At 47.8% G+C, this 23,215-nt stretch overlaps 1 protein-coding gene across 2 annotated transcripts in view; it reads right to left on the reverse strand.

Moving 5' to 3' along the window:
* GATA4 (GATA binding protein 4) overlaps positions 1 to 21,092 on the reverse strand; it is a 55,729-nt gene extending 34,637 nt beyond the window's left edge. The window contains exons 1-3 of one of the 2 annotated variants that reach the window (XM_012511141.2): positions 20,990 to 21,072; positions 19,267 to 19,386; positions 16,370 to 17,442 (exon numbers count right to left, since the gene is read on the reverse strand). In XM_012511141.2, the coding sequence (XP_012366595.1) occupies positions 16,370 to 16,985 (616 nt within the window). In that variant the 5' untranslated portion in view covers positions 16,986 to 17,442; positions 19,267 to 19,386; positions 20,990 to 21,072. Of the gene's footprint in view, positions 1 to 16,369; positions 17,443 to 19,266; positions 19,387 to 20,989 lie in introns of both variants that reach the window. The other variant, XM_003271438.4, reaches the window with a different exon arrangement.
* Positions 21,093 to 23,215: the final 2,123 nt, after the last annotated feature.

The raw sequence follows: 23,215 nt of genomic DNA on the forward strand, positions 1-23,215 counted from the left end.
TCAAAAGTTCCTCCAGACTTTCTCAACCCAGCAAATGAAGCTATTGGGAAAACATGGATCTAAGTCCCTGATGGAGGGTGCGATGACCTTGGCCTGGGCCACATGACCGGATCCCATTTACTACAGGGTATCCCTCCTCCCTCATCTCTACCCCAGCCCCACAGGGACTGCGTGGACTGCGCATGAGGCTCCAAGGACAGAGCATGACTCCTTCCATGACAACACAGAAGGACAGCAAAGAATGAAAGGCGGTGAAGCAAACGCGAAGGCCACCCCTGAGTGGGCAATGTCAGGGTGACCCACCCCCAGCCCGTGTACACTGTGGGCATGAGGGGCACATGGAAGATGTCTTACACGTACAGCTCTTCCCTTCACACTGTGGCTACAGGAGCTCAAGAGAAAGACGATGGCCACTGGCTCCCCCATGGCCTTCCTTCCCTATTTGGCCTGTGCCTTTCCCTCCCTCCATGTCCTCTGCCATCACCCACTCACTCCCAAGGCTGGGTTAGGCCTCTCATCGCCTCCTCTCTCAAGCCTCTGCCTTCAGCCTCCATGTTGGCAATGCATTTGATACACACACACTTCAGTGTGCATGTGTCCCTAAGGTACTTACTTAATCATGCCTGCCCATGTGCCACCAGCTCACGAAGGTGATGAGGAGCCCACAGCCAAGAGCTAGAAACACTGGAGGTGAACCCAATGTCAAAAGGCAAGACAAGGCAAGCCACACAGGGCGGGTTTCAGAACTCGTACTGCTGGTGAAGTGTTGCTATTATTACTCAGAGATGTGGATGTTATGACATAAAGAAAATGAAGAATTATGTTGGAGATGTTGAGAATGGGATTTTTGGAAAGACTGACAGATGTAAAGATGCCATGAAGGATATAAAATGGTGCAGTCTCTGGAAAACGGGATGATGGCCCCTAAAAACCACATAGCATTACCCTAGGATCCAGCAATGACGCTTTTGCGTATATACCATAAAGAAGTAAAAGAAGGGAGTTGAAAAGATATTTGTTCACCCATGTAAACATGGCAGCATTATTCACAATGGTGAATGGGCAGACGCAACCCAATTGTCTGTGGAGGGATGAATGGATAAACAAAATACAGTATCGATCCATACAACGGAATATTATTCAGCCTTAAAAAAAAAAGACATGCTGCATTCTGACATGCTACAAAATGGAGAAACCTTGAAGACACCATGCCAGAGGAAATGAACCCGGCACAAGAGAATATTGTGTCCTTCCACATAACTAAAGTAGTTACATTCAGAGAGACAGAAAGCAGAATGGGGGCTGCCTGACGCTGGGGAGAAGAGGGTACGAAGACATTATTTAATGGGTACAGAGTTTCACCTGGGAAGATGCAAGAGTTCCGGAGACTGCTGAGGGTGATGGTTGTACAACACTATGGATGCCCTTAATGCCACCCGACTGTACACTTAATAATGGCTAAAGTGGTACATTTTATCTTATGTATAGTTTAAGATAATTTTTTAAAAAGATGAATGAAGCAAGTAAAAGCCTTTTAGCCCTAAATCTGAATTGAAAGCATCAGTATGAAGACACGCTGTATTTTATCTTATCTTTGGGGTACGAGGAGTACGTATTTCCTGACTCTGCATGTTGAATGACTAACCCAATAGCAAAAAGCCCAGCTGGCAGAGCCAGCTCTGAGATTGATCTCCAAATGCCATTCCTCACTAACAGGAGCCAGGTTTCTTCGGGGAAATGGCCAAATCCAGGCCTGGCAAGAGAAAACTCATAAAAAGAGATTAGGACATTTTATAGGATGGAAAGCAAGAAACTATTAAACTAAGATTTTGTCAAAAGAGCTCAGTTTAAGCAAGTTCCCTCTAGCAAAGATAGGACAATCTGAGCATCAATCAGGATATATGGATAGAAACACATCATGCTTGTTTAAACCCATGAGGGTTTTATTTATTTATTTATTTTTACACAGGGTCTTGCTGATTGCAGTGGTTGGACCATGAGTCACTGCAGCCTCGAACTCCCAGGCTCAAGTGATCCTCCCACCTCAGCCGCCCAAGTATCTGGGACTATAGGCACATGCCACCACCCCTGCCTAATTATTTTTTTTTTTTGTAGAAACAGGCTCTCACTATGTTGCTCATGCTGGCTTCAAACTCCTAGGTTCAAATGATCCTCCAGCCTCAGCCTCCCAAAGTGCTCGGATTACAGGCATAAGCCTCTACACTCAGCTGAAGTCCATGAGTTCTTAATTATGCTGAAAACAATTTCATTTCATTGGTAATCGTTGAAGGATGCTAGAGAACTAATTTGTTCTTTTGAACAATGAAAAGTAAAGTGACTGCAGTAGGCATGTATCCTGCCTTTCCTAGACAAACTGTACCTCAAGGTAACCAAATATTCAATAAGCTAAAAATGTGCTTGTTGCTATAGAAGAATTCCAGCTAACAAATGAAGAAGGAATGATGGCATTAGAATATCACCATTAGCAACGCCTAACAAGGCGAAGGGTCTAAGCGATGAGCATCCAGGGCTGCTGCCATCACAAACTTGAATCTGAGCATGCCTATTTTTCCCACCACAGACTTACATGAGCAACAGGGGACAGAGGAACATGTTCAATGTCATGAAGAGAATGCAGTCAACAAAATCCAGTCTGCAGAAGTCCTCTGGGAAAAGCCTCATTTCTTTAGCAAACAGAATGCAAGGAGAAGAAAAGGAGATGAAAGAGAAACCCACAGATTAAAAGAAACTTAAGAGGCATAACACAGGCAACGCTTAGACCTCATTTAGATCCTGATTGGAACAAGGCATTAAAGACAATTAGACAAACTGGGAAATTTGAACAGTGATTGCATACTGAATGATATTAAAGAGTGACAATTTGTTTCAGGGTGATAACATGGCACTGGGGCTGTATTTTTTTTAGTAAAAGAGTCCTCGTACTTTTCAGAGATATATACAAAAGGATTTGTGGGTGAAACGACATGCTGTTTGGAATATGCTTCAAAATAACACTGTGTGGGGGAAAGTGAGTAATGTATAGATTAAACAGCTGGCCATGATTGATATTTGTCAAAGCTGAGGGATGAATATTCTACTTTCTATTTTTATTATGTTTGAAATTTTTCATATTAAAAAACTTATTTAGGCGGGGCATGGTGGTTCACACCAGTAATCCTAACACTTTGGGAGGCTGAGGCAGGAGAATCGCCTAAGCCCAGGAGTTAGAGACCCGCGTGGGCAACAAAGTGACAGTCCGTCTCAAAAAAATGTTTTTTAATTTCTTTGAAAGGCAGAAATTGAACTTAAAATTAAAGGAAGGATGATGGATCAAAGCGAGAGAGGTTCAAATGAGAAAGAAAGACAGGTTAATCTGAGCCCTTCCTCTTCACCTCTACACCTCCTGGGAGGTAGATGGATCCACCCTACAGGGTCTGGCAATCCATCCTTGCATCATAGTATTGTCCCCTGTAATTATCTATATTGTAATCCTATTTGATCCCACCACCTTTAAAGAAAGTACAAGAAGAGGGCAGAATTACAAGATGCTTGACCTCCTGGGTCAGACGAACACTCCTCTTCCTTCCCAGGGCAGGGATCCAGATTTGGGGACTAAAATTGGCTTGAGTTTTGTCCCCTCTTGGCCCTCAACTTGAACTCAAACCACACAGCCGCTGTGCCCTACTACCGAAGCACATCACATAAATCCTCCAAAACTGGCCTGTAGCGTGTGGCTTCATTTTAACCAGAGTTCCTTCTCCGATGGGAAATGGGTGACTCAGCGGGAGGCGCTCATCACCCTGCGTGGGTGCAAAACAAAACCAACAGCCAGGAGCTTGCGCCTTTTTATACCATAACCAAAGCGCTATATCTGAAGTGCTGCTCGAATCCTGCTCACCTTTCCAGCCTTCTAACATCCCTCAACGCCATGCCTCTGCTTGCATTCCTGCCTCGCACGCTCCACTCGGGACTGCAGAACAGCCTGATTCAAGCTAAGTCCTGGGCTCACAATGACCTTCCCATAAGCAGCAAACTCCTACTCATCCTTTAGGATTCCACAAGTCTGCCTTGCCCAGGAAGCCTGGCCTTGACTTCAGGCGCCGAGGCCAGTTTCGGTATCCTAAGGGCTCTGTAGAACCCACTTTCGCCCCCTTGTGCTTCATCCCCTGCCCTAAGCACGTGTTCCCCCCACTAACAAGCTCTAAGCTGCTGGGATGCGGAGACACTTCCGTTCATTTTGTATCTTTACAGCCTGACCAGCGCCAGGCTCACAGGGAATGGGGGGAAGTATTTACTGGCTGGTGGATGGATGAAGCAAATCACACATGTGGAGCTGGAGTGTGAAGGGAGCTGACCTTCTATGAAATCTCCACCACTGCCAAGACCTGCAGACAACACTGAGTGGGTTTATTAACTGAAAAGCAAAGCACAAGCAGCAGGAAACTCAGAGCACCTGAGGTCACTTTGCATAAGAAACACAATGCAGCCATAAAAAAGAACCAGATCATGTCTCTTGAGGGAACACACATGGAGCTGGAGGCTATTATCCTTAGCAAACTAATGCAGGAAAGGAAACCAACCGCATGTTCTCACATATAAGTGGGAGCTGAACGATGAGAACTTATGAACACAAAGAAGGGAACAGCAGACGCTGGTATCTAATTGAGAGTGGAGGGTGGGAGGAGAGAGATGAGTAGAAAAGATAAGCATTGGGTACTGGAGCTTAACACCTGGGTGATGAAATAATCTGTACAACAAACACCCGTGACACGAGTTTACCTACGTAACAAGCCTTCACATGCACCCCCAAATCTAAAATAAAAGGTAAAAAGAAAAGATGAGTCCATCAAACCCAAGATTTCACAGAGTTGCTTAAAACGAGGCAGGCAGCCGTGGAAACCTACCTGACACAGGCAAGCATGCATTCGAGTTTGATGTTCACGCAGGCGCAGGAAGGCTTAATGTTACTGTGGCCTCTGTGGTACCAGGAAAGACAAAGTCAGCCTGAATGACTATCACGGGGCATGCCAGAAGACACTGGATTTTAAACATCTCCAAAGGGCGGTAGAGCAGTCCTTCTCACCATTGCTGTACCTGACCTGATTTCTTCACCTTACAAATGGCCACGCAAGCAGAGAGAGGCACAGTGAGTCACACCGCAGGAAGAGAAGGGTCTGGGAGAGGAGCCCAGGGTTTCTCCGCACCAGACCAATGTGCTTTCACCTCCCTGCGGCTGCTGGGATCTTGGGTCACCCCTTTTCAAATAGCAGATTTCAGCCCTGCAACTCCCATTCCCCAGTGAGGCCTAGTAAATCACACGTCCTGGGGGCACCTCGCTTCAAGGACCTTAATTTAAAACTTACAAATATGCTTTAAAGTGGCTATAAATTATATACCATAAGATTAAAAAATATGTTTTTACACCCAACTCTTCCATTCAGATGTTTTTGACAGTGCTGATCAATTTCTCACTTCTGCTTTACTTGAAAATGGCAACAGTGTTTAAGGATCCAATCTGGGTCACTAATTTTACAGAAACTGCCATCAGTGCTGAAATGACTTCAAACAGTACCTTGTATGACTACTTAATAATGTAGTTATACACATACCTGTATATGTATGATAACTAGAAGTCAAGGATTAATGCCTAACAGTGGTTATCTTTGGATGGTAAGATGACCAATTATTTTTACATTGGTTTATGTGAGTTTTCCATTTTTCTGTAATAAATATACATTGAGTTTCATAAAAGAAGTTTCCCTGATACTATTTGAAAAAAAAAAAATACTACGTGTTTTTCTGAAGCCATTTTTGCCTGGAAAGCATTTTCTTTTTTAAAACAAGCAGTATTTTCCTACATCTGTGCACTCCATGGGAACTACATTCTTTATTTCGGGTCAAGTTAAGTTCTCCCTAAATGCTAGGGAAAGGTTTTATTTGTTGTTTGTTTTCCCCGCCTACTCAATTTTGAGGGGCAACCTGTATTATTGCCTGTCTCTACTGGTTTGATTTATGATCTTGGAAGTCAGGTCATTCTTTTCTAGGTCAAAGAAAGAAAAAAAAAGGACTCCCCCACCTAATACCTGATAAAATATCTGAAAAGGTCATTGCAGACCTTGACGGAGACACAGTTTCAACCCAAGCTGATAAACCAACAACTAGAAAACTTTTATCAGAATAAAATGTAACTTTGCCATGTCCCAGCTCAATTGATGAACTCTTTTTTTTATCTAAAATGACAGACATCATAAGATAGGAAAACCTCTAGATAAGAAACCAAATTGAGTTGTTTGAATCAGATCCGATTGTCTGCCCCTGGTTCAAACTCCCACACCTGCTCTGAATGGGTCAATGAGCGCCTCCTGGCATGGTCCCGAGGGGTTTGGAAACATTGCAAAAGTGGTGAACTTTGAGACTTCAGCGTTTATTCTGCGATTATAATTAACCTGCTCACCAGTTGCTATCGATCAGTTCTAAATGGAAGTGATAAGGCTTGACTGGATTTCCAGAAGTAGAAATGGAGATTTAAACTGGGGAGTAGAAAGGAAGATTTAAAAAATAACTTAAGGACTCATTAGAATTTAAGAAGCAAAACTGGATTTGCGATTAAGGGATCCCAAAACCCATGGCTTTGATCTGCCTGGAAGAATCTTGAGGAAGCTTAAGTACAAAGGAAAACTCCAAAATTCGAAATTCCCACCAAATTGTGGTAGTAACTTCTGGATTTTTCCTCCTCCAAAATAAAATACATCTGTAACTATTCAATGTGGGTTACGGACAGCCTCAAATTTTACTTGCAGAGGCTTTTCAATGACTTTAAACACACAGAATGGCCCACCTGTCTGGATTATACTCCTCCTTTGGAGGGGAAATATATTTTAAAACATCAGGTCAATTCTTGGGCTCCTGCAAAATGCAGAAGGCCAGAAAACCAAATTCCCATCATTCAGATAAGAAGCTTGAATATCGTGGCTCAATTCTGATTACAGAGCAGTAATAGATAAAAGCACAGGCCACCTGCCAGAAATAAGAAAACTTCCACTGATGGGCTGCTACGTTCAGTTCAGACCAATTCCATGGGGCTTTTCCTGCCTGGGGTTTAAGTCACTGTCTTGATCCATGCCCCTATTCTTATCTTTACTAAAATCATCATTATTGTGCTTTTATTGTGCTTTTCTCCTCTTCTTTCTCTGCTTTTACCCCAAATATATTTGAAATTTTCAGAGAAAAGCGAAGACAGAGAGGTCATTACAGATTTCTCTTAGGAAAGGGATTTTTGCCTGAGCCATATGGTTTTGCTCTTAAGCAGCCAACAGTTCCCCTAGAGTTAGGAGAATCCTCTCATTGGAAGGGTCTGAATCCTGGGAAGTATCTTTAATTCTCTGCACACCAGAATCCAAGGGCTAAAAAGGAAGTTTGTGCAACACTGGGATTCCTAACACTGTATTCCTCAACTGCAGAGCTTACAGTTGAGGAATGATACGGAAGGTTCCATAGGACGACATTGCTCCTAGAGAGACAATGATTGGTGGGAAGCAAACGGAAACTCAGGCAAGAAGCTGCCCTGGGGAGAGGAAGCGGATGGGAGCGACAAGTCATGGAAAATCCTAAGGTTTAATAGAGTCCTTCAATCACACATAGCTTCTGGTTCTGAAGAACTAAGTGCCCTCATATCAGATTTGGCAAATGGAAAGTGTGGGGAAAGAGGGAAAGTACAATCCTGCAGGTTGGACTTACCTGGGTTCCAAACCGGAGCTGTTGACTACCCATGGGGACCTGAGATTACAGCCTCTTTCTGGGTATCAGCTTCCTTTCCAGCAAAACAGAGATCATCATATCTACCTCTTGGAGAAAGACTTCAAAGTCCCTGGCATCAGATGATTTCTTCATTGACAGGGATCCACCTTACTGTTCAATGGAATAACATGCAAGATACAGGCTACTCTCGCTAAAAAGTTGTTAGCCAGTATCCAAACACGAATGTACCAAAACTTATAAATGTATTTTGTATAAATTAAAACAGATTCAAGATTATTCCTATTATAACCCCATTTATATTTTCTTCCCTGTCTTCTTTAGAAGGTGACAAAAGAGTAGCTCTAGAGATAGCCATTAAATTAGTCTTAGTAACCGGTTTATGTTGTATGGTACATGGGGCCATGTCATGGTCTACCACAGGTCAATATAGCAGAGCGATACTCCTTCCCAAGAGAGCCTTATCAGCTGGTTCCGCAGGCAGGCTAGGACAAATAAGTTCCCAAAAGACAAATAGTCTCAGATGTCAGAAATTTTGCTTCAAGTTCTTAAAGCAGCAGCTCTCGTTGGCAAGAACTGCCCTCTTCTGGAACAAGGAAAGGAAAACTAGCATACTTCCTCTTTCTTATGCAGACACAAGCAGCTACATTTGCAACTGGCTTCAGCTCTAAATTCAGTACAACTAAATTGTCTTAAAATTTGTTTAAAAGAATCACCTTGCCCTGGAGGAAGGTAACTTGTTCTTCACACAATCCCACCACTGCAGCCGGTTAGTGGTTTACAGGCAGGTTCTAACACCAATATAACCTGAGGGAAAACTGCCTACCTGGAGAGGTCACCATTGCCTAGTATGTGACTGTTTGTGCCGACAATCGGGGAAGCCACAGTAGTGTGGGGCTGGGATGTCTGCCCATTGCCGATTTAGATCCACTACCAGTACTGAGACCAGGAGTAGAGATTTCCCCCTCTCAGTAAAGCAACCTCCTGTGAGATAAGCAAAATCAAAAGCCAAATACAGGATTGCCACTGAGGATGGTTTTGATCTGCCTTTAAAGAATCTTGAGGAAGCTTGAGTACAAAGGAAAACCCCCAAACTTGTAAAAGAATAGGTAAAAGACAAATTTAATAAAAAACAACTTATGCCTTAAAGCAGTTTTCCTGTGCATCCATAAACACTAAATATAGAATCTTCTTAAAAAAAAAAAAAAAAGATGCTACTTTCAGGAAGTTGATTCATGAATATCATATATGTTTTTTTTAAACTTAGTTTAATATGTTTTTAAAATTAGGTAATATAGTCACATCCTTCAAAATTCAAAAGGTTTCATTTGCATATCCATGTTCATAGCAGCATTATTCACAATAGCCAAGACTACTGTGAATAATAGTCTTGGCTATTATTCACAATAATTGATTACACAGTTCTCAGGATGGACACCTGAGAAGCAACTCAGGTGTCCATCCATGTATGAATGGATAAACAAAACATGGTCTACACATACAATGGAACATTATTCAGCTTTAAAAAGGAAGGAAATTCTGGCACATGCTACAACATGGATGAATCATGAAGACATTATGTTAAATGAAATTAGCCAGAAACAAAACGACAAATACTGTATGATTCTACTTGTATGAGGTCCCTAGAGTGGTCAAATTCTTAAGAAAAAAATAGAATGGGGGTTACCAGGGGCTGGTGTGGAGAGGAATGGGAGTCGTATTTTAATGGGCAGAGTTTAACTTCTAAAGATCTGATACACAGCAATGCGAATGTACTTAACACTACTGAACTGTATACTTAAAAATGGCTAAGATGATGTGAATTTTTTTTTTCTTTTTCTGAGATGGAGTCTTGCTCTGTCGCCCAGGCTGGAAAGCAGTAGTGTGATCTCGGCTCACTGCAACCTCCAGCTCCTGGGTTCAAGCAATTCTCCTGCCTCAGCCTCCTGAATAGCTGGGATTACAGGCACGTGCCACCATGCCCAGCTAATTTTTGTATTTTTAGTAGAGACAGAGTTTCACCACATTGGCCAGGCTGGTCTCCTGATCTCACGATCTGCCCGCCTCAGCCTCCCAAAGTGCTGGGATTACAGGTGTGAGCCACTGCACCCAGCCGATGATTTAAATTTTTACATTAAACTTAGCTGTAACTTCCCTGTATGTTAAATGTATTTTCTTGTTATTAAATGGATTAATGAAGCACAGAAATGAGTATAAAAATGATTAAGGTGGTTAAAAAATTCAAAAAGTTCCAAGGCATGCATAGCGAAAGTCCCTTTTCTACCATTATCCCTCAACTACCCACTTTCCTCCCCACAGGCAAATCTGTGTTACAAATTTCTTGTGAGATTTTGTATTTTCAAGTGAATATAATATTTTTCTTCCTTTTTTTAACACAAAGAGTAAAGTGCTATATACACTTCCTGCGTTTATAAATGTCTTTGTGAGGATTCCATACATTAGATAATGAACTTCATTATTTTTTGCCTACATAGCTTATGGTTTCTATGTGCCACATGCATACAAACAGTCCCCTAAGGATGCACATTTAGATTATTTCCAATTTTGTTATTACGAGCAATGCTGAAATTAATATGTGCTGGTGTATTTGTGGAACAAATCCCTAAAAGTGAAAATTCCGGAGTCGAGGCTGTCTACTTTGCAATTTTATGGCTACTACACCTAAGACTCTCCATAAAGGTCAGAGCGATTTACACTCCCACCCACAGGTATCAGAGTTCCTGTTTCCCCACACCTCAGTATGTTTGTTTTCTTAGTGCATTTAAGTAAGAAAAGAAATACAGAATAAAGCGTTATCTAGAACTGTCTCCCGGGCATCATTCCACCTGAGTGCTTAGAAAGTGCCTAGCAAATGTGGCCTGACCTTTTGATGGGACACAATTGGGCAAGTGACAGGGCTCACTAGAGGTAGTGACACACCCCTGGCTACCCCAACACACCTCCCTTATTTAATTCATTCTCAGCTTAGCACCACAGACCAACCCCAACTTTGACTGACCTGCTCAGGGTGGTAACCGGAAAGTTAAACAACTTTGGTTTTCCTGAAGATCGACAAATCATTCTTCAGTCTCACAAAGTTTCCTGCACAAATGAACCGGCTTTGAAAGCCACTAGCGTACTTGATAAGCAGGTCCCAAAAGATCTAGAAAACACTTCAGGGTTTTTCACTGACCTGCACCATAAACAAACTCTGAGAACACCTTGAATGCCCCCACTCCGTCCCTAATGGGGCAAAACTTCTTTTAAATAAATTGTTTGGATAACACAGTGATATACTGTACATGTATTTCATTGTGTTGTTATTTTTATCAACTCTAAAAATGATTCAAAATTTTTGAAATCCTTGGAGAATATCATAATTGCTTATTTCTCCATTACACAAAATAATCGTTATTCCATAGTAAAATATATTTTCCTAGCCTTTCCAGTAACACCTACCACCATATATCCGTCAAGGCATATTTACAATCTATTTCCATTTCGGTCTCCTTTTCAGCCTTAAGTACTCACAAGCATTAACTGGTACAAAAATCAGCTTCACTGAGGTGTAATGTACATGCAATAAAAGACTCCCATTTTAAGAGCACAGCTCCACAATTTTGCCATATGGAGATACATGTGTAACCACCGTAACTGGGTTCTTTAAAAGGAAACAGCTACATTCTCCGGCTACGGCTGTTTCACAGGCACATGCAGATCCTAGCCCCTGCAAGGCAAGAACTGTCCGCAGAGCTCCAGAGCTCCACAAGTGCTTCCAGCGCCCAGGAGTTTATGATGAAGACAAGCCATATTCCATATTGCATTTCCACACAACCACAATCATCTAGGAGTGTTCTCGCGTCTGATAGCTGCTCACCTTCACTAACACACAGTTAAAAGGCTATGGACTTTTTTTTTTTTTTTTTTGCTTTTCAGAAATTTGGACATAGTCATACTCCATCTTGCTTTTATCCACTCAGTGACTTCTCCAGCCTAAAAGCCCTGCTTTCCTCCAGTGGTTCCCTGAAGTTTCCAGAACCCGCTTCCATCCTGCCCACCATTCCCCTAGGGCTCTCCAGTTTGCTTCTTAAAGGACTCAGGCAGCCATTCTGGGTGGCTGGACCCAGGCAGGGCAGAGTCCTGGGGCAATTACCAGCAAGATCCCTACACAAATATTTGCTAAGTGCCCAACATGTGCCAGGCACTTAAAAATGAGTAAGACTCTGTACCTGCCCTCAGTAAGGTCACATAATTCCATTCATGCAGCCTAATTAATGATTTTAACAGTTGTTTTAGGGTCGTAGCTCAAATGGAACTTGGAGTGAATTAAAGTTCACATACATTGCAGTCAGGCCACACATTTCTTTCAACCTAAGTTCAGGGCTTTACAGAGGCCCCTGTTAACTTTTATTATTTATTATTATTCTGATTTTTGCCCTATTCAAATAACCAACATAAGAACTATGGCAAGATATTGTTAAAACTACAGCAGTTACATAGAAAAATAAAAGTGTTCTCTTATTTCTCCTCATTGAAATTAAAAACAGTTTCTGAGTTAAGGGTGAATTAGTCTGTATAGTTTTACCTATTGTGACAAATACATTATTTAAACCAAAGGCCCGGTTGCATTGTATTATTTCGTGGTACTACACAACATATTAGTAAAGCAGAGTATATCCTTTCTTTTTCTTTTTCTTTTTTTGAGACAGGGTCTTTGTTCTCCAGGTGGGAGTACAGTGGTGCGATCACAGCTCACTGCAGCCTCAATCTCCCTGACTCAAGCGATCCACCTCAGCCTCCTGAGTTGCTGGAGTTACAGGCATGCATTACCATGCCCAGCTAATTTTTTTTTTTTTTTTTTTTTAGAAATGCAGTCTCACTATGTTGTCCAGGCTGGTCTCAAACTCCCGAGCTCAAGCAATCCTCCCACCTCAGCCTCCCAAAGGATGAGATTACAGGTGTGAGCCACTGCACCTGGCCTCTTTTTGTCTTTCTTTTTTTTTCCTATAAAATGGCCAATATTTCTTTTTTTAAAAAATTGCTTGTTCTTTTCCTGACAAACTCCTACTCACCCTTCAAGACCAAATGCAGCTGGCAGCACTTAAGTGACTACTTGCAGAATCTCAGCAGAGGGAAGAACGATGCTGCTTCTCCTTTGCTCTCAGCTGCTTCTCCTCTGCTGTTTCTTCTTTGTTCTCAGCTCATTACCAAACCACAACGATGGGTAATGCACCCATTTTCACATTGAGTGTCCAACGATCTGTGTTCAGTGGGGACTGTCCCAGGTTTACCACAAACAATCCCACATTCTGGGAAAACCCTCAGTCCTGGACACACCAGCAAAATTGGTAACTCTACATGATAGTGAGTGGCTATTCAATAAAATAACCATCATTTATGAAGGGCCAAAGCCAAATTCTTCAAAAGTATTACCTTAATTTTCTAATTTAAGGCAACACTAAAAATTGTTATGATGATCCCGTTTTACAAAAAAAGAGGTGAGACCAAGACAGGTAAGTAACTTGCCCAAGATAACACGAGCCTCCTGGAACTGAATCTAGGTTTGGCCAACTTTAAAACCCTGTGCTCCTCCCACCACACTGGCCATCTTAGGGCTCAGTGGCAACTCCTCAGAAAGCTGGGGTCAGTTCTCATCTTCCCTCCATCACTCAGGGTCAGCTAGTATGTGATGCTGGTCCTCACTAAAGCTGCCAGGCAGGTAGGAGAGCCCAGGTAATGGGAAGAAGAAGAACATATAAAAGGCATATTCATATTCACATGCACTGGCTTTTTTTTTTTTTTTTTTTTGAGAGAGGGTCTCACTCTGTCACCCAGGCTGGAGTGCAGTGGCCTCGGGCTCATGTGATCCTCCTACCTCAGCTTCTGAAGCTGGGACTACAGGCATGCCACCCCATGCCTGGCTAATTTTTAAAAATGTTTTGTAGAGATGGGGTCTCACTATGTTGCCCAGGCTGACCTCGAACTCCTGGCCTCAAATGATCCTCCTGCCTCAGCCTCCCAAAGTGCTGGGAATACAGGCATGAGCCTCCGCGCCTGGCCACATGCACTGCTTTTAATTTCAAATGCTTTTATGTAAGTGCCACCTGCATAACAGGCTGAAGCTATGAATGCCAACAAGTTCAACATGCCCTGTGTTCCCTCACAGAGAGCTGCACCTCTCCGAAAACACTTGGCAAGGTGCAGAAGAGAAAAGCTACCCTCTAGGCCAGATTCAAAGGCTGTGGACTTCAGAAGCTATCCGGGAAGAGCCCAGAGAAGGCAGGTGGCAGTTCTTGGCAGAGAGACGCTCAGGGAGGTCAGCTTGCCATCTGCTGACATGGGAATTTGGGAAACATCACTTCATCAGCAGCCTCTACATGGCATGGCTGACATTTTAAAATCGAATACTGTGTGCACTCAAATGGTATTTCGGTTTTTTGTTTGTTTTGAGACATACTCCCTCTGTCGCCAGGCCTGGAGTGCAATGGAGCAATCTCGGCTCACTCCAACCTCTGCCTCCCGGGTTCAAGCGATTCTCCTGCCTCAACCTCCCAAGTAACTGGGACTATAGGCACACACCAACACACCCAGCTAATTTTTGTATTTTTAGTAGAGATGGGGTTTCACCATGTTGGCCAGGAACTCCTGACCTTGTGATCCGCCCGTCTCGGCCTCCCAAAGTGCTGGGATTACAGGCGTGAGCCACCGCGCCCGGCGGGTATTTAGTTTTTACACTGCTGGATGTAACTCATGATTTTGAACTTCTCTCTTTTCCTTAACCAAACACCAAATTCCCTCCAGGATTACCGGGGTTACAAAGCAAACTCTCCCTGGACCGGTCCTCCTTTATTTTATTTATTTATTTTTTTTTTGAGACGGAGTCTTGCTCTGTCACCAGGCTGGAGTGCACTGGCGATCTCGGCTCGCTGCAATTTCTGCCTCCCGGGTTCAAGCGATTCTCCTGCCTCAGCTTCCCCAGTAGCTGGGACTACAGGCGCGCGCCACCAAGACCGGCTAATTTTTTTTTTTTTTGTATTTTAGTAGAGGCGGGGTTTCAACATGTTGGCCAGGATGGCCTCGATCTCCTGGCCCAGTCCTCCCTATTTTAAGTCAGAGGCCCCAGAGGCCCTGGAGAGGACCCCGTAAGCGCGCAAGGCCAGGGCGCCGCGCCCCGCCCCGCACTCCCGCCTGCGGGCGCCATTGTGTGGCGATGTCGCCGCGCTATCTCGCAAAGGTCGCAGCAAGGCTCGGCCGGGCCCCTCCTCCCCTGGGGGTGGCCGTCTGGCTCCCCAAGAGGGGTGAGGGGGAGGGGAACACTAAGACCTACAGACCGGGCCTCGGCGCCACTTCCAGGGTTAATCAGTTTGCCGGCGATGTGTATTTGGCTGCATCCCCGGGGACCTTCCCTGGCCACCCTGGGCCTGAGGATAATTTAAAAGGGCTTCAAAGCCTAGGCCCTTCTCGGAGCCAGCCCAAGACTGGAAACCTGACAGGGGTAGCCTTTACTCTTCAAAGTGAGAATAAATGCAGAAGGATTTAGCACTTAGTAGGTGGTCAATAAACGCGAGCTTTGCTTCTCAAGCCTGGGCTTCCCCTCCCCCACAGTGTGGGCTCAATCCAAACTCACTCCTCCGTCCCTTCCCGAAATTCCAGAGGTCGTTTGCATTTTGAACTAGGGGTTGCCACTTCCCTTTCTCCCCCGGCCCGTGTTCTCAGACCCCGTCTCAGATTCCGCTGCGTTTATTTGTGAATCAGTGGAGGCTGAGACACGTTTCCCGTCCCTCCCCGTCTGACATCCAATGGAAACACTGCATGGAACCTACCACAATGGTTATTTCCAACCCTGGCCCACGCGAGAAGAGGAGGCTCCACGCGTGCAAGCGACTGCAAAGTCTCCATTTAACTCGGGCGTCATAAACAAGCCCGTTTGGGGTCCCTATGTTCCCGGACACTGACCGGCCGTGTCTGCTCCCCGGCCGCCCGCATGATGCGGCCACGCGCCCGGCCCGGTGGCTCCCGCACGGTGCCAGGGCTCCTGTTCCGCGCATCTCCCCGGCGTCTCCTTTGTCCATCCCTCCTTTGTTCTCGGTGTGAGACCCCCGACGGGAAAATCATCAGCTACCCCGAGGGATCCTCCAACTGGGCCGCCAAATGGCCCAGAAGGTCTGAGGTCCAAACCATTGTAATTAGTTCCCTGCGGAGGCCCGAGGGCAGGCGGGGAGGAAAGGGGCGCAGAAACTCAGCAATCGCCAGCAGGGGATCCCAGGCCGCTGCCCCCGGCTCTCCAGGGAGCCCGCTGTCCTCCCGCGTCACCCACATCGCAGCGCGGCCACGGTCGATGTCTGGGATGGCGGGGAGGCCGCACTCCGACCCTGACACCATCTCAGAAGAGGCCCCGGCGGGCAGGCCCGGCCCCTTCCACAGAAGCCGGTCTCCTAGGGCTGTGGTGTCGCCAGTCCCGCACTGGCTTCTGCCTTCCCCAGAACCTCGAGGTAGTCAAGCACCATCCCCAGCCCAACGAAGGCGTTCGTGGAAAAAGAAGAGGCCCTCGACAGGGCTCAAGACGGTCCCTGCCCCGGCCCTCACGCGCCCCAGTCCTCGCGCTCCTACTCACCGAGATTGGGGTGTCGGGCGGCCGGGTTGGCCCGGCCGGGCAGGCTGTGCAGGACCGGGCTGTCGAAGGGGCCGGCGGAGGCGGCGGCGGCTGCGGCCCAGGACGCGCCCACGTCGGCCATGTAAGCCGGGTAGGGGCTGGAGTAGGAGCCCGCGAAGCCGGCGCGCCCGTACTGCTCGCGGCCAGCCAGGCCCGCCCCCGCCGCTCCGCCGCCACTGCTGTAGGCCGCAGCTTCCCGGGCCGCGGCAGCTGCGGCGGCGGCCGCCAGGGACCCGGTGGTCCCCGGGAAGGAGAAGCGCGGTGACACCGGCGGCGGGGTGTAGGCGGCTCCGTCGGCTCCCGCCTGGCTCCAGCCCGGGCTGCCCTGCTGGGTCCCGGGCCCCGCACCAGACGCGGCCCCACCGGAGCTGCCGCCCGAGGCGCCTCCGGACGCAGAGCCCGTGCCTCCGCCCTGGAGGTAGGACAGGCCCAGCACGGAGGAGGGCACCCGCGGTGTGGGCACGTAGACTGGCGAGGACGCGGCGCCAGCGCCGTGCATGAAGGCGCCGGGGCCGCCCGCCTCGTAGGCACCGGGGGGCGGCCCGTGGTTGGCGGCCATGGCCAGGCTCTGGTACATCGTCCCTGCGAGCTCCCGGCTTCGGGGTCCTCTCTCTCCCTCGCGGGTCAAGGAGCCACGCGGGGAGAGAAAACGACGGCAACAACAATAATATGCGTGGGAGGAAATGTCACGAAGATCAAAAATCAAAGGGGAAAAAACCAACTCGCTTAAAAATATATAGGTATTAAATCCAGCATTGAGCAAAAGGCTCTAGGCTCTTGTTTACTCCGGAAAATCTCAATTTGAATTTTTGGTGGTTCCGGAAGCTGATGCAGGAGCAGCTGAATTCACCCCAGGGCCTGGAGGTCCGGAGCACCTATTGGGGGCAGAAGACGGAGGGCAGCGTCCAGGCCTGGAGGTGGCGCACGAGCCTTCGGGTCCCCCACTTGTCACACCGAAAGGCCTCCAGGACACCCGCGGCCACGGGTGCAGAAGCTGCTAGGCTGGCTCCTTCCTCCTCGCTGCAGCCGGGGTCCTAAAGGAGGAACGACAGAAAGAGAGAGGGCGGTTCATCCCAGAGCTTTCTGAACCCACTCTCTACTTGCGTGGTTGCTTCTTCCACGCTGCAAACGAAGTCGCCACGGGGATTTTGGGGTGCAGCTCCGGAGGACGCGCGGTGCCGGGAAGCAGGGGCCTTTGCTTTGTCCAGGCGTTGGGTCAGGAGGCCCAGGCAAGCCTCGGGAGAGGCGCCCCGGGGACCAGGGGCTTCCCGGGTCTTGGGTGTGCAGTTATTGGTTGTGATCTTAGTCAATTATTTTTGTATTGCTTGTCAGGAAGGAATTTAATGTTACCTTATTCTGCAAGCATATTTTTCTAAGTCCAAAAGTTTGGGGTTAATGCAGAGTGCTTGGGACCCAAGAAATCTCTCATCTCCTCTGTTCCCCATCGCTCCCCAAGTATTACTGGCCTAGAAAGAACTTTAGATTGTCCCTGGGGGGGCAAGGACAAACTTTATACAAAACAACAACCTAACAAAGTTTTGTTTGTAATTAAAAAAAAAAAAACAGAAGTAGAGTCCAAATGTTTATAAGTGAACAAGGGTGTCTGCTAAGCCTCATGAAGAGAGTTGTGAAACCCTCATCCATACACTATACCATGTGGACGTCAAATCGGACAAGTTACAGGTTTCTTGCAAATAGTTATAATTTAGACGTTTTGCAAATTGTATATGAGAACCAGAAAAGTGAGAAGAATATACAATGTCGCTCTACAGAATAACCCACTGGACCATTCTAATTCACTGAATGGATTCTTCATATAGAATCAGAAGTCCACCCATAAGCAGAATCATAACACCAAGGTGGATGCTTGGGGAAAGAGCAGTTTGTAGAACTTGATTATATACTTCCCAGCATCCTGCGTTTTGTTATTATTAGGCAATTTTTCTGATAAAATAAGAGCTACACTTTTTTAATTACCTGCCGTGTGAATTACCTCCAGGTCCTTTTCTCTACAACTCTACTAAGCACAGGTGTCTCTCCTCATTTTACAAGAGGGAACTGAAGCACTGGAAAGTTTTGAAACTTGTCTAAGATCAAAGTACAATCAGAAGGGGTGGGGGAAGGGGATGGGATCAGTAGGGCTCCAGGGCTCCAGGGGCTTGAAGCTGTCCACCACACTCCATTTCTCTCTTTAAAAAGAGGCAACTACTTCCGAAAAGATTTCTTTTTTATTTCAATAGTAGATTTACAAGAATATTAACTATGTATGAATCCAGGCTCTGAAACTTATGGAATAAACACCTTTAGACAAATTACTTAGCCTCTCTGTGCCTCAGTTTCCTCATCTGCAAAATGCACATATTAAAGTTACCTATTTTGTAGAATCATCGTGAAGCTTAGGAGTGAGGATTATAAATTAATATTTGTAAAGCATTTGTAACAGGTTTTTATAAAACTGTCCTAACAGGCAAAAAGAAAGTTCTAAATAACAGTTGACTATTACTACAGATTTCTAGTATAATACAAGAAAGTACCTCAAATGTATGTACTATAATAAATGATCATCTTTATTACCGTAAAAATCTGGAAATGGAATCTTTAGTACACACTACGTAACGCTTTTCACCATTTTTGGCAACATCACTAGTAATAATAATGGAATTAATACTACTGTATTGTATTATATAGTCACATGGTAACTCCTAAAAGCCTATTTGCTTTCAAAATATGCAATAAACTATTGGCTTGGCAAATAGTTCATTCCAGCAAGTTTGGTTAGAGAATGGATTTTAAAAAAAATTGACCTGAGGTCACCAACTTTTCCCTTTGAAAATAAAGTTAAAGAATTATGGGTTTACCTTAATAAAAGATCCAATATTTGACTTTTAAATCAAGTAGCTGACCTATTTCATTGCATTTTCTGGAATACTCAACTCCTGCAGTTCTTCAAGATAATGTAATATTTTTTTCTCTCGTAACTTTAGAAAAGAGATTTAGAATTTTATAATCCAACTTCCAGTATACATACAGGTAGTAACTTGCAGACTTTAGAATGTAAATGCAAAAAATGTCATAAATCTAATATTTGTCTTTATCACATTCTCTGCCTTTTCAAATGGCTGATACAGTGCCTGCGCTGGATTGCTAGAACAATAGAAGGTGGAGAAAATACCCCTCTATAACTTTCTGGAAAGACAAGGAATTAGCTACTCTTGGAAAACGCCTCTGGCTGGTTGCTGAAATTGAGTCTGGATCCTGCAGTTGGCGGAGAAAGCCCAGCAGCTCCCGAGGCTACCAGAATCGGGGAGTTTTTGCTCTCCTTCTGATCATTCGTCCCAGTTCACCCCAAATTCGCAGGCCAACAGGAAATGCGCTTTCCTTTCAAGAATCAACCAACAGCCCTCTTCCGATCTATTTTTGAGAATGGGAGAATTGCAAGCGCCCAAATGTCCCAGTCCCTTTATAGGACACTCCTCGCTGGCCTGGGTTTACGCCTCCGCTCTCGGCCTGCAGCGAGGAGGACGGTCACACGAGAGCCGGCACAACCAAGCCGGCCGCAGCAGGGTAGGAGACACAGACGTGTGCGGAGCATCACCTCCACACCGCAGGCTTTCTTTAAAAGCCTGAAACCTGCTCTCGGTTGTCTTCCTTTTCTGAGAACACAGGAAAAACTTCCCCGAGGCGCTTCCCCAACCTCCGCGTTGCGGGCCGCGCTGCCCCAGGGCTTCCACCGGCCGCGGGTCCCCCACCACACTCTTTCCCAAACCAAAAGTCCCCTCCTTTCCTCAACCTGGTAGCAGTCCGCTACCCCGGCACCTCCCTCTGCCCACGGTGACCCCTGAGCCCAAAGCCAAGCGACATATCCCGGCAGATCCGGGCAGCGCCGTGGCCGGCGGAGGGAAGTCACGGCTCCGGTCCGGGCTCGGGCCCTTGGCCACTTTCAGGTAGAAGCAGCGCGGGTAGGTGGGGTGGTGAGCTTCTAGAGGGGCATTCAGTCCCTGGACCCCAGCTTCGAGGGCGAAGAGACCGGCCAGAAAGGGCATGAACAGTTCCGCCACTCAGCAGCCTCCCAGCACCTCGGAGAGCCTCCCGGGGGCCCCCGAGGCCCAGTGGCGCTGCCTGGCACTGCCACCCTGCGTCCCCGGAGTCGCTGGTGGGCGACACGCCTCCGTCTACTTCCCTCCATGTGCGAGCTGCCGTGCAGCCTGTCCCGGGCCCGTCAGTCCCGGTAACTTCACACGGCCACCATCACCACCCAGGCCCCGGCCTGCGATATGCAAACAAGGGCTGGAGAATGTGCACACGGGGGCAGGGATTGAAGCGTTCAAGTTCACACGGAATGAATCCAAAGGCGCTTCCAATATTTCTCTGTTTTGCCCCCAAGTCTTACTTTGACTTAAATAAGTTGCTAAGGCAAAGTCAAAAGCAGAGCAGGGGTTGGCCAATTTCGGTGAAGGGAGTAGCGCATGTCTCTTTTCCTCCCACCAGCTACCTCCCTACCTCCAGACAAGCAAGGGCGGAGAAGCTCCGAGTTTGGGGGACCGCGGGAAGGAGCAAAGATAGGGAAGAAAAAAGCCCTACCTGCTGGGCCTGGAGGTTCCGCGCGCGCTCCCCTGGGCGCCCCCGGAGCTGCAGCGGCGACGAAGCCTCTCGCGGCCCCTGCGCCTGCCGCCTCCGAGTCCCCAGCTCGCGGCTCGGGTCCCCGGCCCTGCGACTCGGCCCGCGGGCGCTGACTGGCCTGTGGGAGTCACGTGCAAGGGCGGGGCGGGGGTGCGCGGCCCCGGCTACACCTCCGCTGGGCGCCGGCTGCTGGGCTGTGCGGAAAGCTCCCCCAACAGGCAAAGTCCAGCCTCTGGGGTCTCCGCGGAAAACGCCCAAGTGCTACCGCCAGGGCGCGGGGAATCACCCGCAGCCCAGCCGGAGGTAGATTGGGTTCTCTGTGGTGCCCAGGGTCAGCTTTATTAATGAGTTCCCTTTCTCCCTCCCCGCCCCCCTTCCTGTGGTCCTCATCCCGCCGCGGTGGGCGAGGGGCGGGGCCAGTAGAGAAGAAGGTGACCTCTTGGGCTCAACTCTCGATCTTGTGTGGGGCACTGGGTCACCTGGGGTGCCCGGCTTGATGCTAGTTTCTGGGCAGGGGTAGTGGGGATCTTCCCAGCCCCGGATTCCGGGGAGGTTCAGGAGACACTCAGACTGCCTCCTAAAATCAGAGCGTAGAGACCAAAGCCTCCCTTTTGCCTTCCCAAAAGCCCAGGGAGACGGTCAGGAACACAGGCCTCAGCCTCAATTTTATGTATTTATGCAGTCTGCATCCCTTCCTGGCGACGCTTCCCATCTCCTGTGGCCTCCTCTCTTCTAATCTTTCCCGGTATTTTTCTGCAGCCTGCGGCCGCCGCTGCACCAATCCAAAAGACGTGGCGAGGGCTGGGGAGCCCGGCGGTCCAGGGGAGCTTCTCCGTGGAGGGGGTTCTTCCAGGGAACGGGGGAGGGGAATGTGTCAGGCATGAGTTGGGAGTCGGCGTCGGGGCCTGGAGGCCCCAGCGCAGCGGGGCTGCGAGCCGGAGAGTCCCTCAGACAGGTCTAAAGGTTAATAGAGCAATCACAGGGCCCTATTACCGCGTAAAAATAACCCATCGATTACCGCAGCCTTCAGCCTCAGATAACAGCCGGCGGGTGGCTCTCACGCTTTCGGTTAAACTTTTTTTTTTCTTTCTTTCTTTCTTTTTTTTTTTTCTTTTTTTTTTTTTTTTTTTTTAGGCCGCGTTTTTCTCTCCAGCACAGGCTTCTCAAACCAGATTAGAGGGATGGGGGAAGGGGTTGGGATAACACCCTGCACGAAATCCGCGCTGCTCCAAAAGCAGGCTGGGGACGCCACCCGCTTCCGCAGAAGGAAATCAGTCCTAGATTCCCAGCCTGAGTGAAGGCAACATGGGCGTTAAGGACGAGGCCAGGACGCGGGGCTGGGTAGAAGGAAACCCCCCATGGGACCGTGGCCAACTCCTGGGGATTCTCAGGAAAATCCCAGAGGAAGAAACGAGCGCGGCTGCGCGGGGAATTCTCTTCCCTGAATGAGAGGTGTGGAGGTTCACGGGGGCCCAAACAGAGGAGAGGAAACTGAGACTGCGTGGGGCGCCGAGCGGCGAAAGGCCTGCGCACAGGCTGGACGCACTGCAGCCGCCCCTCTAGACCCCGGCCGGCCTGCACCCCAGAAGCTGGGGGCGGCACCCTTAGGGTTTCTTCTCCGACTTCCCCCAACTCCTAGCCTGCTACTTAGCAGAATTGGCCCCACGGACCCGAAACGTGGGAACTTAAGGCCGAAGGGGTCCTGGGGATCTCCGAGGCCGGCGCTGGGGAAAAGCAGTCTCCGGAGCACGCTCCAATCTGCGATCCTTCGGACGCAGCGGAGAAGGAAGCAGACTCCTTGCTCCCGGTTTGAAACCGGCAATCATCCTCGTGGGGGGTGACCGAGAGAGGCGCGAAGCCAAGGCCTGCAGCAGGGGCCTGCAAGGCCTTTCTGGAGAGTGGAAATTCTGGGCTTGGGCGAGCGGGAAGCTGCCCCGGCCTCTCTTTTCTCCAAGGGAATCTGTGGCTCCAGCGCTGCCCGGGGTCTCAGAGCTGCCTCCCACGCGCGACCCTCAAAGGGCGAAAAGGGCTGAGTCTGGACCAGGCAGTGAATTTTCTTAGCAACAAGCCAGGGGCTCGGGGCTTAGTGTCTGGCGGGGTGCCATCTGAGCGTCCTCCCCACAGCCAAGGACACAGGCGGCGCTCCTACGCCGGCTTCTCCCAGTAGTGCGGGATGGGCTGCAGCGG

Source organism: Nomascus leucogenys, chromosome 4, assembly GCF_006542625.1.
Source record: "Nomascus leucogenys isolate Asia chromosome 4, Asia_NLE_v1, whole genome shotgun sequence".
Taxonomy (NCBI): Eukaryota; Metazoa; Chordata; class Mammalia; order Primates; family Hylobatidae; genus Nomascus; species Nomascus leucogenys.